General features: G+C 42.7%; 1 protein-coding gene across 5 annotated transcripts; it reads left to right on the top strand.

The window, feature by feature from the left end:
• Positions 1-878: 878 nt before the first annotated feature.
• On the top strand, positions 879-9,202 carry LOC125532359 (uncharacterized). Of its 5 annotated transcripts, none has more exons than XM_087533624.1 (4): positions 879-1,054; positions 1,148-1,250; positions 8,290-8,549; positions 8,657-9,202. In XM_087533624.1, exons 1-4 carry the CDS (start codon positions 894-896, stop codon positions 8,868-8,870), a joined length of 738 nt encoding a protein of 245 aa, XP_087389750.1. In that variant the 5' UTR covers positions 879-893; the 3' UTR covers positions 8,871-9,202. The 5 variants fall into 5 exon arrangements, with proteins under 5 accessions (XP_087389750.1, XP_087389743.1, XP_087389755.1 ...); XM_087533617.1 differs by lacking the exons at positions 8,290-8,549; positions 8,657-9,202 and adding exons at positions 2,706-2,917; positions 3,026-3,855 and having other exon boundaries at positions 910-1,054; XM_087533629.1 differs by lacking the exon at positions 1,148-1,250 and adding an exon at positions 7,391-7,493 and having other exon boundaries at positions 929-1,054.
• Positions 9,203-15,004: the final 5,802 nt, after the last annotated feature.

A 15,004-nucleotide genomic window follows, 5' to 3' on the forward strand; every position in this document is an offset into this window, starting at 1 on the left:
ATCCTACCAGCTGCCCCATTAGGAATAGAGATGGTATATATCAAAACCATACCATGATAATTTGGTATATATAGAAACCGAAGCATATTTAATTTCATATTGTATTTACCAAAGTATTAATATTGTACAAACCAAAAAAACATATAAACGAATCATGTAAAACGAATAAACCGAATGCACAGGGTGAGTTTTCATAGTTTTAAATTATTTTTGCATTAGTTTTTTGGTTATATTTTTCATATTCTTTTCTCTTGGTTTACTTGTTCAATTTTCATTGTTTTTTCATTTTTCTTTCTTTCTGTTAGTTTTGATTCTACATTTTTCATACATGTGGAGAAAATTTTCCCAATACATGTTTAATTATTTTTAAATGCTTGACTAACATTTTTAATACATGGTCAATATTATTTCTATATACATTTTACATTTATTAAATGATTGATCAAAATTTTACAAATACCAATTTAACATTTTTAATATATTACCAGATTAAAAAAATACATGGTCAACATGTTTTAAATGATTGTTTATCATTTTTAAAATACTTGTTCAACATTTTTTTCAGATTCTTGATTAACATTTTAAAAATACATAATCAACTTTTTTCACAGACATTGTATACATTTTTGTATGCATGTGAAACATTTTCTCTATGCACATTCAACATTTTTTAAATGCTCGGTTACCATTTTTCCAAAAAAATTATGTAAAACTTCTTTGTGATATATAGTTATTTAGAATATTCGGAATATTTAAAATTATAAACGTAAATGATTTTTTTTAGAAATAACGGATATGAAAGAAAAAACGAAACGAAAAACAAACAAGGAAACGATGCCGTGGCCTGCCGAGCGGCTGGGCCGGGGGCTCCACCGACGCGAGACATAGGGCCGATGATGGTTGGTGAGTGGATCGCATTCTCATACAAGGCCCAGCAAGTATTTATTACTTGCGCGGCCCTCTTCCCCTGGTATGGTCGATTCTCCTCCTCGGCGGCGGGAGGCCAACAGCGAGGAACCCTAACCCTAACCCTAACCGCGCTCCGATCCGCAAGGTAGGCTTGATTCCTCGAACCCTCGATCCGCAAGGTAGGTTCCCACCCGGCCTGATTTCGCTTCTTCGGTGATTGACTCGTGCTTGTCTGCAGGCGTGCGACGATGGCGGCTTCCCTTCGCGCGGCGGCGACGAGGATGCTGCGCCCGGCGGTGCTTCCAGGGGAGGGGCTTCGCCGGATCTTCCGCACCCAGCAGGTATCTTCTCCGTCCTTGTTGCTCTGATTCGTGGAGCAGGGTCCTCCCTTCTTCTTCTTTCCATACTAGTATTTTTCTATTACATCACAGGGATGCGCGCGTGTCCTTGAAACAGGCACCTTATTAATTGATTTCCGTTGGTAGATGATTAACTTCCCAGCACGAAATCCTTGATATTTTGGTAAAATTGACATGGTTTGGTCAACGATTTTTACATTTTGCTGTGCCATTGGTTGGTAGATGATCAACTGCCCAGCATGGATGTGCTCATGTTTTGGTACAATTCAACATCGTTTGGTCTCCAGTTAGTCTTACATTTTGCTGTACCATTGGTGGATGATCACTTCCTTGCATGAATGTGGTGATATTTTGCTAAAAATCGACATTGTTTGGTCTCCAATTTGTTTTATAATTTGCTTGAATGCCCTTGATATTTCGGTAAAAACGACATAATTTGGTCTCCAACAAATTTTATATTTTGCTGTGCCATTGGTAGATTATCAACTGCCTAGCATGAATGTGGTGATATTTTGGTTAAGCCGGCATCTTTTGCTCTCCAATTAGTTTTATAATAATTTGCTGTGCCATTGGTAGATTATCAACTGCCTAGCATGAATGCTTTGATATTTTGGTTAAACCGGCATCTTTTGCTCTCCAACTAGTTTTATAATAATTTGCTGTGCCATTGGTAGATGATCAACTGCCTAGCATGAATGCTTTGATATTTTGGTTAAACCGGCATCTTTTGCTCTCCAACTAGTTTTATAATAATTTGCTGTGCCATTGGTAGATGATCAACTGCCTAGCATGAATGCTTTGATATTTTGGTTAAACCGGCATCTTTTGCTCTCCAACTAGTTTTATAATAATTTGCTGTGCCATTGGTACATGATCAACTGCCTATCATGAATGTGGTGATATTTTGCTACAAAATCGACACTGTTTAGTCTCTAGTTAGTTTTATATTTTGCCGTGCCATTGGTAGACGATCAACTGCCTAGAATGGATGTGCTGATATGTTGGTAAAAATTGACATCGTTTGGTCTCTAATTAGTTTTATAATTTGCTGTGCCATTGGTAGATTATCAACTGCCTAGCATGAATGTGGTGATATTTTGGTAAAAATTGGCATCGTTTTGTCTCCAATTAGGTTTATATTTTGCTGCACCAATGGTACATGATCAACTGCCTAGCATTAATGTGGTGATATTTTGGTAAAAATTGACATCGTTTTGTCTCCAACTAGGTTTGTATTTTGCTGCACCAATGGTACATGATCAACTGCCTAGCATGAATGCGTTGATATTTCGGTAAAATTGATTTTTTTTTTCGCTGCAACTAGTTCTATGTCTTACTTTTCAAGATATAAGGTGTGCTTGCTTGCTCTACGTAGACCACATGTCTTCTGAAGATTATTTTTCAGTTACCAAAATCTTAATGCTGCTGTGTTTTCAGCTTTCCAAATCCACCCGTGCCTACGAGGAAGGACACCGTCCGTCGATTTTTACCTTGAAGGAATACCGTGCGTCGCGTATCCAGGAGACGAAGGAGCAGCTGTATGATCTCATTGCCGGCGCCGAGGCCAATTCCAAGACCTTCTTGCTGAACAAGAGTCTGCTCAAGGATCTCTCTACACAAGTCAAGCCTAGACCAGAGGACCCTCATTGGTACAGTATCAACCATATGCAGACATAGACGTCTGCTTTATTTTTCATCCACCACAGGAGTTCATATATATATAGTAATTCTTACCATATCATCCCATCTACCTGTAGGTGCAAGATAAGTAGAACCAAGAAGGTGACTGACATTACTATGTCAGCGGGTATTCTTGCTATTTCTGGGCTCACTTATTATGCCTTGACTTCCTGTCCTGAAATCGTAAAGTTTGGTGATTATCTTGTTACTGCTGAGAGTGTGCCCATGATACGAGAGAGACTGCAGAGGCAAGTAATACAAGAGAGACTGCAGAGGCAAGCAGTACAAGAGAGACTGAGCAAGCAATATGGATATCAGCCTGTTGCTGCTGCTGAGGGAGCGGACAAGCAAGATGGATATCAGCGTGTTGCTACTGCTGAGGGAGCGGACAAGCAGGATGCATATCAGCCTGTTGCTGCTGCTGCGGGAGCGGACAAGCAAGATGGATATCAGCCTGTTTCTACTGCTGAGGGAGCGGACAAGCGAGATGGATATCAGCGTGTTGCTACTGCTGAGGGAGCGGACAAGCAAGATGGATATCAGCCTGTTGCTACTGCTGAGAGGGAGCGGACACAAGCAAGAGGAAACTTGCAAAAGCAAGCTGAATGAAGACGAAATGCATCTCTTGTTTGATGGAGAAGCAAGACTGATATCAGTTCCATTCCAGCACTATATTATGTAGTATGTCTCTTGAAATATATATATGTCTATCTATGATCTGCCACCTAGAAGTTAGTAGTAGTATAACTGGATGATCTGTGACTGCATTGTAGGATATGTGTTATGTTGCTGGCATGGTACGTATGTTACCCTTTGAAGTCTAGAACTTTGGAGTGGTATTATAACTTAACTGGACGATCTGTGATGGCGTTGTAAGATATATGTGATTTGCTGCCGTGTTATGTTACCCTTTGAGTCTAGAACTTTAGTGGTAGTGGTAGTAGTAGTAGCATTACTGGATGATCTGTGATGATTTGCTTTGTTGCTGACAATATTCTTCCCCTTTTATCTCTGAAGGTGATGGGCAGTCCAAGTAATGCACGATATGTTTATGAATGACCGTCTTTCTTCTCTTCTTCCAAAAAAAGACTGAATTCTGATCAGTTTGGTAAGGTCTTCCTGAATGCTACTCCTATATAGGTTAGGCTTGGGAATCCTTTGCCTATAATTACAATGGTATGCCACATGGAATTGTGTGCATGGAGAGGGTTAGTGTCAGAGATAGGAAAAGGGTGTCCAACAAGAAGCTGACGGGTTAATTACAATACTACTAGTATCACCTTATCTCTGTTTGGGAGGAAGCATCATCGCTTTTCTTTCATCGTATTAAAATACAAGAATGATGTCACATGTATGAGACGGAATCCCTTGATTTCTGTCAAGTGATCGATGAATAATACTTCTCTTTTACTATTGATTGAGTTAGACTAAATTGTGCAGTCCTTTCGTATCTTAGAGCATCTAAGACCAGACCTCTCAAACCCGCCTTATACGCCCGGGCGCGATTTTTTTGACCCAGACGGGCCCATCAAACGGTCGGGCTGACCGGCACCCCCATATCCAGACCAAATATGGGGCAGATATGGGCACGCCCGCCACGTCGGACTGACGAAGGGGTCCCTGCCGGAAACACCCTCAAACTTGGCGGTCCGAAACTCGTCTCCTAGTGCATTGCCCGGCTATTTAAGTCGACCGGCGGCACCGAAACCCTACCATCCCTTCACATTTTCCTTCTCTGTCCGCCGCCGCCGCCACTTTCCACTCCACCCGTCCGCCGGATGAGGCCTTTCTGACGCTGGAGCGTCGGCTCGAGCTCTTTGAGCAGATCCGGGCTAGGCGCAAAGACCGGATCACTGCGGGGCTACCTCCGAATGCAGCGGGGTTGATGGATGAGCACGGCCACTGTGAGGTGGTGGCTGGCTGCTGCATTGGCATGGCAACAACAACGATGGCAGCATGGCCTGGCGGAGATTTAGGCGCGGTGGTTGCTAGCTGAGCACGGCGACTGCACGGTGGTGGCTGGCTACCGCCCGGGGCGGCAACAACAATTTAGGCGATGGCGGCGATGTAGGCAGGGGTCACACATCGAATCCCTCGGCTAGGCAAGCAGAAGGATGAGTTGTTGATGCAGATGGATGATCTGCTGCTGGACAAGACAACTGAATTACATGTGCAAAAGAAGAGGAATGTAATGATGCTTGTTGCCCTGATGCGTTTTTATCACTCCTGTTGTGTATGGTTTCACGTCTCATATATAGCAATTTGTTATGACAAGTGGAAGAGAACCGGATGTGCTATGTATTTTTTTTTTGCGGAAGGGATGTACTATGTAATTAGACATATGTTATATGAAAATTTGCATTTGCTCCAAGCATCTCAATTACTTGTCTAGTTTGTTCCGTTTGTGATATGTAATCTGATTATGCTAACTAGATGGCTTCAGTTTGTTCATAGCAAACTAAACATAGTCTGCGGGACAGAGAGAGACATGAGAGTCTTCTAGTGGCTTAACTGATGTGGCGGTCAAAACCAGGCCACGTGGCCAATAATTAGTCAAAACCGGGTTTACCTCTTATTAGAACCACCCAAAGTGTTATGATGGAAGAAATTTATCCGGTATGATTACTGGAAGGACTAAGTTTTGATGGTTTTGTTGTTGAGGGATGATTTTTACACTTTTGCGAGAATTGAGGGGCGAAAAATATACTTGCCCCAAAAAAGAATGGGTGCGGGTCAAATCCTACCAGTTGAGGAACTCCTTGTGGTAGAAGGAGAAGGACAATGTTCTATGCACGTGGAACCATCATCTACACAAGAAAAATTAGCATTGAAAGAACAAAAAAAATGTGAATACGCAAGTTGCATATCATTCCATTGGTAGGTAGAAGTTGAAATCACAAGGGTGCAACTCTTGTTACCGTACACACAGATAGTGACAACAAAAGTGCAGGGGAGTAGATGAGGAGGTTGCTTAGCCTCAAGTTACACACTAGGTTACATGCAGTAGGCTATCTAGTCCTCTCGCGTCGGCCCGAGCCCAACGCGTTGCTTCCTGCTTCATGGCCTCGATGACCAGGTTGTGTGACGGTTGGGCACCGTCGAAGATTACGGCATTCCGATGCTTCCAGAGGGTCCATGCTGCGAGGATGAAGAGAGAGTTTGTTCCCTTACGCATGTTGGCCGGGGTAGCAATAGATACAATATCCCATCATGCAAAGAACTCATGCCGCCATCCGACGCAGGGATAGCTATGCGGCACCAGGCAAAGATTTTGTGCCATGCAATGCGGGAGAGTATGCAGCCGACGAGCAGGTGGTCGATGGTTTCATTCTCCTGGCTTCACAATGGACATATGGGGTCACGAGGCAAACCGTAGCGTGCACAGCGATCAGCCGTCCAGCAGCGGTTGAGAGATGCGAGCCAGAGGAAAATCTTTGCGTTTGAAGGAGCCCAGCATTTCCAGATCAAACGCCAAAAGGGGGCGGTGATGGAGCCGGTGAATAGAGCTCGGTAGCAGGAGCATGCCGTGTAGGTGCCAGAGGAGGACCACTTCTAGGAGAGTATGTCGGGGTCAAGGGACAAAGAGATTCCTTGAATTTTTTCGCCAGAGCTTGATGTACTCGACGACGACCACAGGGCAGATCATGCCGTGGATGTGATCAACACAATGATGCCGGACTTGAAAGAACAAAATAAAGGCTCTCCCTCAAGTGAACAAGATGAAGGACAAGATCAACACAATGATGATGGTGGTGCACCAAGTTCATGACCGCGAGCAAGCTAAAGACGATGCTCACGGGTCCATTCCCGAAAAACCTCAAGAATCTCTTAAGGAAATGCCAGAGGTGCACCCAGTCTTCCGTTTGGTGCTCAAGATGTGATTCCCACACTTATTTTGGGGGTGGGGGAGCAAGTACTCATGTTGAGGAAGGTGTAACAAGTGGTGGAGATAGGGGACAGATGTATGCGAGCGTCTACATTGTGCTTTTTTTTAGTGGAGGGAGGAGGCATATTTGTATTTCTGCATTTTTCTCCAAAAGGAAAAAAGAAAAGTTCTCACTGAAGCAAGAAAAAAAAAGGAACTGGACCCTGCTAAAAAAAGGAATTGGACTGATGGTGGTTTTTTTTTTAGACCTTTTTTTTTTAGACCTGAACCGGATGGTGGGTGACTGGGTCTCATTCTCATAGATGGGCTGGGCCTGCTGACGGCCCCCTTCGCCTTCGCCTGGTAGATGATAGACAGAGAGCACTGCCCGATCCATCAAAGCGTCCCCTTTCTTCTGCTCGGCGGCGGGAGGCGATCCAGCGAGGAACCCTAACCCTAACCCTAACCCAGTTCCGATCCGCAAGGTAGGTTCCGACCCCTAACCCTGACCAGTAGTTCCGATGCGCAAGGTAGGTTCCCACCCGGCCTGATTTCGATTCTTCGGTGATTGCTGCAGGCGTGCGACGATGGCGGCTTCCCTCCGCGCGGCGGCGACGAGGATCCTGCGCCCGGCGGTGCTTCCAGGGGAGGGGCGTGGCCTGCTCGTCCACACCCAGCAGGTATCTTCTCCGGCTACATCTGTGGCTCGACGCCTCGACGTCTGATTATATTGGTGGCGGTCCTCCCTTCTTCTTTCCATACTGTTAGTGCTATCTATTACCGGAGTATGTCACACGGATGCACGGATATCCTTAAAACAGGCGTCTTTTTTGGAATTATTTCCATTGGTAGATGATCAACTGCCTGGCATGAAAGCCTTGGTATTTTGGTAAAACCCACGTCTTTTGGTCTCCAACTAGTTCATAGTTTGCTGTATCCTAGAATGGACTGCCTTGATACTTTGGTAAAGTTGACGTGATTTGGTCTCCAACGATTTTTACATTTTGCTCTGTCATTGGTATATGATCAACTGGCTAGCATGAATGCCTTTGATATAATTTGCTAAAATGTACATGATTTTTGGTCTCCAACGAGTTTTACATTTTGCTGTGCCATTGGTAGATTATCAACTGCCTGGTAAAATCAACACAATTTGGTCTCCAATGAGTTTTTTAATTTGCTGTGTCATTGTTTGATGATTGACTGGCTAGCATGAATGCCCTTGATCTTTTTGTAAAAAACTACGTTCTTTTGTCTTCCAGCTGATTTTATATTTTGCTGCACCATTGGTAGATAATAATAAACTGCCTAGCATGAATGCCTTATATGTCGCTAGTATTGACATCTTTTTGTCTCCCCAACCAGTTTTATGTTTTGCCATGCAAGATATAAGGTGTGTTTGCTCTATGTAAATCACATGTCCTGTCAAGATTATTTCATAGTTATCGATTCTCAATGCTGCTTCTGTGTTTCCAGCTTTCCAAATCCACCCTCGCCTTGGAGAAGGAACACCGTCCGTCGGCAATCCAGCAGAGGGAGCAAATGTGTCTCGAGCTTTCGAAATCCACCCTTCCCTTGGAGGAGAAACACCGTGCAGAGCTAATCCAGCAGAAGAAGGAGGAGCTGTACGAACTCATCGCCCATGCCTACGCCGATTCCACGGCCTCCTCGCTGGACAAGAGTCTGCTGAAAAATCTCTCTACACAAGTCAAGCCTAGACTAGAGGACCCTCAATGGTGCAGTATCAACCATATATATATACAGACATAGACGGTTGTTCTATTTTTCGTCTGACACAGGAGTTATACAAAAATCCTTACCATCTCATCCCACCTACCTGCAGGTGCAAGATAACTAGAACCAAGAAGCTGGCTGATTTGGCTACATCGGTAGCTATTCTTGCTTCTTCTGGGCTCACTTATTGTGTCTTGACTGCTGGTCCTGAACTAGTAAAGTATGATGGACATCTTGTTACTGCGGAGAGTCTGCCCCTTCTACAAGGACAATGGCCTGCTGCTGCTGGTAAGGGAGTGCGCAAGCAAGATATGCAGAAGTGAAGGGGACATTCATCTTGTTTGACAGAGAAGCAGGATGGATGTCAGTTCTTTTCCAGCACCATGTTATGTATGTCTCTTGAAATGACTGCATGATCTCTGCCACCTATATATGATTGCCTATGATCTGCCACCTATATATATATATGATATGACTTGAGTAGTAGTATTACCAGATGATGATCTGTGATGGCAATTCAATATATGTGTGATGTTGCTGGCATGGTATGTTATTCTTTCAGTCAGTAGTAGCATTAATGGATGATCTGTCAAGGCGACATGGTGTATTATCCTTTGATTTGAAAACGAGTCTTATGCATTGCTGCTGCTGCTCAGGGATGTCAGCTACATTTTTTGCATCTTTTGCTGTATATAAGACTGTTGCTATCTTACACAAAAACATGCACGCATTTCCTGTGCTCTAAGGAACCAAGGAGATTTGAGTAAATTAAATGAGAATGAGTCACTTAATATCTATAAATAAATTTAGATAAAAACAACCACAACTCCCTCCAAACTGAAAAAGGTCTTTGGTTTCTTTTGGCAAGTAGCACGTCTCTTTTTCTTTTCTCTTCTCTCTAGTTTGGAATGAAAGGCCACCAGGAGAGATCCTACCCAGTTAGTAGAGATGGGAGTGTGGTCTTCCTCACCTGGGGCGGCGACACTGGGTGTCGAGTGTTCAATGCTGCAGATCGTGATGTAACTGTGATTTAGAATTGCCTGCGTGCAAAACTAGCCTGTCTTTTATGATTTTCGGTTCTGTTTCTCTTTCGGTGAGAGCTCCTTGGAACATGCCTGGCATGATGTATCGACCTCTGGTTTCATTCCTGCAATGGAACTGGGGGTGGGGGGTTTCCCCTCCCCTGATCTTCTAAAAATGAAAGGCCACCAGTTTTGTCTCGTGTTTTCACTTTGTATTTTATGAATATAGTCCTATTTTTGAAAATCCTGATTTTTGGAGCGAGCGGTTGAGGCTGATGGAGAGGAGAGAATATCAAGACAAGAAAAGGAGGTCAAGTGATGCTGGTCATATTAACTGTGATCACCCTAGTTATTGGCCAACATATCATTCGACAGTTTTCTTGTCATTTTCGGACGGAGTGACATGATGATTGAGAGAAAACATGGAACATGTCCTTGTAGCACACTGGCATAAGCAAATGGTTGTCAGGTCATACCACTACGGATAATAATAATAATAATAATAATAATAATTGTAGTGAGATTTCAAAGAGCATAGTCCCTTGATGCCTTGCAGCTCTACTACTCTACTGAAGCCTAATTGCACATAGCAAATTATTGGGCATCCAAAAAGTAAACACTGCAGCTGCAGGAAAACAATATGACCAGCATAGAAGATGAACAAGCTCAAGATGAAGTTATTGATTGGCAAATAGTCCAATATGCTAACTAGGGCAAATAGCTCCCTAGTCCTTAGTTGATGATCTAGGGCAAAATTCTTGGTCTAGATGATGATCTAGAATACTCCCTACTCCACAGTTGAATAATCACATAGTCCAATAATCATAGGACCTCTTTTCATAGGAAGGCAACGATTTTAGTAGTTCCATGAAGACAACAATTTCAGTAGTTCCAGGAAAGCCTTTGAGAATTTACAGTAGATTTTCTACTCCAAGTTCAAGCCCAGACATCTGCATTACTTTAGCAAAGACTGTACATTTCTGAACTTATGTCAATTGTTGAACTTGTTTTAATTGGAAACCTCGACGGTGCGCCAGGTGGGTGGGAGAGGAGGGACTTACCACGACGCAGTCCACCGCACCGAGGACGCATTGTCGGCCAGCGGGAGGAAGAAGAAATGATGTTCAGGGTGGAAGAGGGAGCTGCGCAAGCCAGGAGAAGGGAGCGGCAGTCATGTTCTAGAACAGATAGAAATACGCAATGCTTGTGGCATCGTCGAAAACCGTCACTTAGCCCAATGACTACGCCCACGCCCTCTCACCCGTGCACCCCAGGTTCGAACCCTGCGAATATAGGGACTATGGCCCTATATTCTTTTTCGCTGTTTGTCACCCTGACAGGTGGGATCCCCCTATTTCCAAACAGGAACATATGCATGTTTTGTTAGGCCATTTTTTGTCTAGCAAAACATCTTATAATTTGGAACATGCTCCATGACCAAGGCCCTCCCACCATGCCTTGCATCTTGGTTATCCTAACATGTATGTTAGGCCGTGCTTGGATGCATGCGGTGTATCGTAATACAGATATTATACCGAACACAGATAAAAAGATTTGTCAAATGATAAAATCGCTGTTGTCTTAACATCCTACTTGTCCGATGCTACACCGAGGAGTTGATCTTGATTCTAAGTGTCTTAGGCTTGTCGACCTTTCTGGCCGATGATGGTCGATGATCAGTTCTGAGGCTTTTTAAGTGCAAGATTGTGCAGTGAGCATTTTTAAAAAGGCTGATGATGGACACACGATTTTTTTCCTGCTATGGGCAACATATGAAGCTGATGAAACTGATTTACTTTGAAGATTTCCAAAGAGTGTGAATTTCTGCATGACAACTCCAGAAATTGACACCCGGAACACGAAAACAAAACGGAGCTCCACATTTTGTTGTATCTGAAATGGTGACTTGCATTGAAGCTACTTTAGTCGAAATGTTTCCTTGCATAATTTACCACACGTTGATCGTTTATTTTCAACGTCAATTCAATCACATAAATGTTGTGCGTCTTTGGGCAGATGATAGCACAAGCTCCAGCGACAGTTGATTCAAACCAACATCACAACATCAGAAGAAAATAAACTGGACCCAAAATCCATGCCCTAAGCGCATCCTGCATACCTACAAACACTTCCTCAGGTATCTTGCAAATGCAAGCAAAAGAACAGAGCAAACAACTTGCAAATAAACATTGAATAATAAACAACACAAATATGATTGATTTATTTTTATACAACACAGATGTCTCAGGTTCCAGGAACACTTGCAATAAACATTTTAAGCAAACACACAAAGCAGCAAAAAATTATCACCATTTGGAATCTCAACAAAAAGCTAATCATCATCGTTTAAACAAGGCATAACATTATATTATATTATGGTATAAATATATGGCTTGTTAGTCACAGGAAAATATGCAACGTTCCAAAGATTGTTTCAGGGAACGAAATCAACAAGGAATATGTTAGTCACAGGAAAATATGCAACGGTTCCGAAGATTGTTTCAGGGAACGAAATCAACAAGGAATATGTTAGTCACAGGAAAATATGCAACGGTTCCAAAGATTGTTTCAGGGAACGAAATCAACAAGGAATATGTTAGTCACAGGAAAATATGCAACGGTTCCAAAGATTGTTTCAGGGAACGAAATCAACAAGGAATAAAGCAATAGAAAACCTGATACAGTTACAAAGATCCTTAAATTGTTAGGCAAGAAAAGCAACCGATTTAGAAACAATGACAGAATTGCAAACAATCTACAACTACCAGAAAGAGCAAAACAAAATTCCTGTAGACATGCAAAACTAAGACAGGCCACACCAAGAAAGACGATCAAAGAGCTTAAAACCTTTGCCATCTGTAGCGGCAATACTGAACATATCTCAAGTGCAACAAGACGATAGATGAGCTCTCAGGAAGCCTGCGCAGAGGCACGTCACAACCTCTTCTCACTGCCAAAAGACCAACCTATTCTACAAGATCATTCGGCTGACTGTCCAGAACCCTCTCACTGCCAAAAGACCAACCTATCCTACAACTTCATTCAGATGTCCAGAACCCTCTCACTGCCAAAAGACTAACAACTGTCCACAGCCCTGTCCTTCAGTTGGCCGGGCCTATCTTGCTAACAGACTGACCAGCGCTGGTGTGGGTTCCATCCTTTCCAACAGAAGCATGACCAAAGAGGAACGCTGAAATAACAAACGAATCAACCATCTTAGGAATGAATCATGTTAGGACCAGCAATCAAAAGTGTGACAGAGAAATAAAAATCCTCAGGAGCGAATCAACCATCTTAGGAAACAAAGAATACATGATAGCCACACATACCTGCATCAGCAGCAAAGGGAGGGAGGCTTCTGCCGCACTTGCAACATACTTCTGGCCATGGGATGCCGCATGGGCAGATCCCGATATCCAAGATTTCATTCCGAGTATCCAGGCCCTTAGCACCTCCAGTATAAAAACTCAGCCAATCACAACGGCTCATACCAACGAGAAATACACCAAAGCCACCAACTTTAGTCAGGTTGACACAGTTATTATATATTGATTTAACGAACTCTTCGGCCGTCGAGGGATACATGAATCATCGGAAAATTTTCTGGAACAAAAGATAGAAAATTAAAAGGTCAGACAACGAACGGAACACCATTATTGCAAGAGAAATACCAAAAAAACAGTAATGGAAACCTTGTAGGTCGGTTCCTTATCTTCATTTTTGTTCTTGTCTTCTTCAGGTTTGGTCTTCTTCTGATTTTCAGGCTTTTCCCCACCACATCTCTTATCACCGCCTTCATCCCCACCCTTCATCACTCTGAGCTTCTCAATCTCTAGCCTGATTTCATCATTGCGAATCTGTGCCATGTTCTCCTTGTGCGCCTGGCGGCTGATCTCCGTTTGCAATTCATGACTCAATTCCCTTTCCCGCTTGCTAGCATCTTCACGCAACTTGCGATTCTCGGTTTCAAGCTGACCTACTTTCTCAGTAAATGAGCTCAGCTGTTCTTTTAGCAACTCGATCACACCTTGATGCTTTTCTGATTTCCCCTCAGCCAACAGAAGAAACCCGGTAACAGCCAATCCACCAAGCAAGAAATGGTGGGATAAATTCAATAATTCCATTGATATGAAAACAACATTCTACAATTTTACGCAGGCTGATTCTGATAAAAATGATGTCTACAAAAAACATACCAAAGCAGTAAAAGATGTATAAAAAACCAAAAGAGAGGATTCAACCAAACACTATACAAAACTACATCATGTTTTTGTACAGATTACTATACTGAAATTCCATGAACTATACTATCAGCAAAAACATGTTAGAACTATATCAACAACTACACTGACCCTATTTTAAAAAGATGGAAAAAATGAACACATAAAAGAACACTGCATTGAAAGTAAAAAAAAAACATTTCTGATTGAAGCATGGACAACAAAAATCATGATCATACTTCAAACATTTAACTGTATGGGTGGGAAATCTGATGGTTGAACAGTGATTGACTTTGGCAAAAATCAGCGACTAGTTGAATTGCTTAATTTCGGAATTGAAGCTAATCTCTCGGCTAACCAAATTGCTTACTGCTACTGTGGATGAAAGATTGCAGCAAGAGAGCAAGCAAGCAACTCAGCACAAAACAGATGCAACCTAACTAGTCTCATGGCAAGTACTTAGTACCAAGCAGCAACAACAAACAGGCACGGCGCAGGGTGCAAAAACATAACGGTGCAGAGGATATGCAAGGAGAAAATATGTGGAGAGAGGCAAATCAAATTACACACCATCCCGAACCACACACAACACATCTATGTGTAGCTGGTACCACATATGTCCGTCCTTAATTTCTACTAATTACTACACTGAACTTCCATGAACTACATCATGTTGTTGTACAAATTACTACAACAAATTTCCATGAACTGTACTGTCAGCAAAAAAACCCTGCTAGAATTACAACAGAACTACACTGAACCTATTTCAAAAAGATAGAAAATGAACACATAAAAAGAACACTACATATACTCTTCTATTTTCCTCAGTTTTTAAACAAAAAATGGACAAACATGAACTGCAGCTACTGATATGGTCTACTGCCAAACATAAACTGCAGAAAAAAAAAGGAGAGGGAAGTGGTTAGGGTTCAAACCCAATACTGATCCACCCCCACCCCCCCACCCCCATCCCACCTATCAAAAAAGCCCCATTGATTCACACCATCAAAATCTGCCACTGATCCAAAAACGCAAGCTGATACAAAGTGACTACAACCAGAAAAACATCATAAACATCTGCTTAAAGAGCGAAAAAAAGGGATCTAGCCACATAATATACCCACCCCACTGAACTTACCATTTTCAAATCCCCACACATTTGACAGAATGTGCACCGCCCCTCCTCTCCTCTCAGGAGAAAAGATAGGACTGCTG

This window comes from Triticum urartu, chromosome 1A, assembly GCF_056163025.1.
Source record: "Triticum urartu cultivar PI428250 chromosome 1A, HENAU_Tu73, whole genome shotgun sequence".
NCBI classification, from domain to species: Eukaryota; Viridiplantae; Streptophyta; class Magnoliopsida; order Poales; family Poaceae; genus Triticum; species Triticum urartu.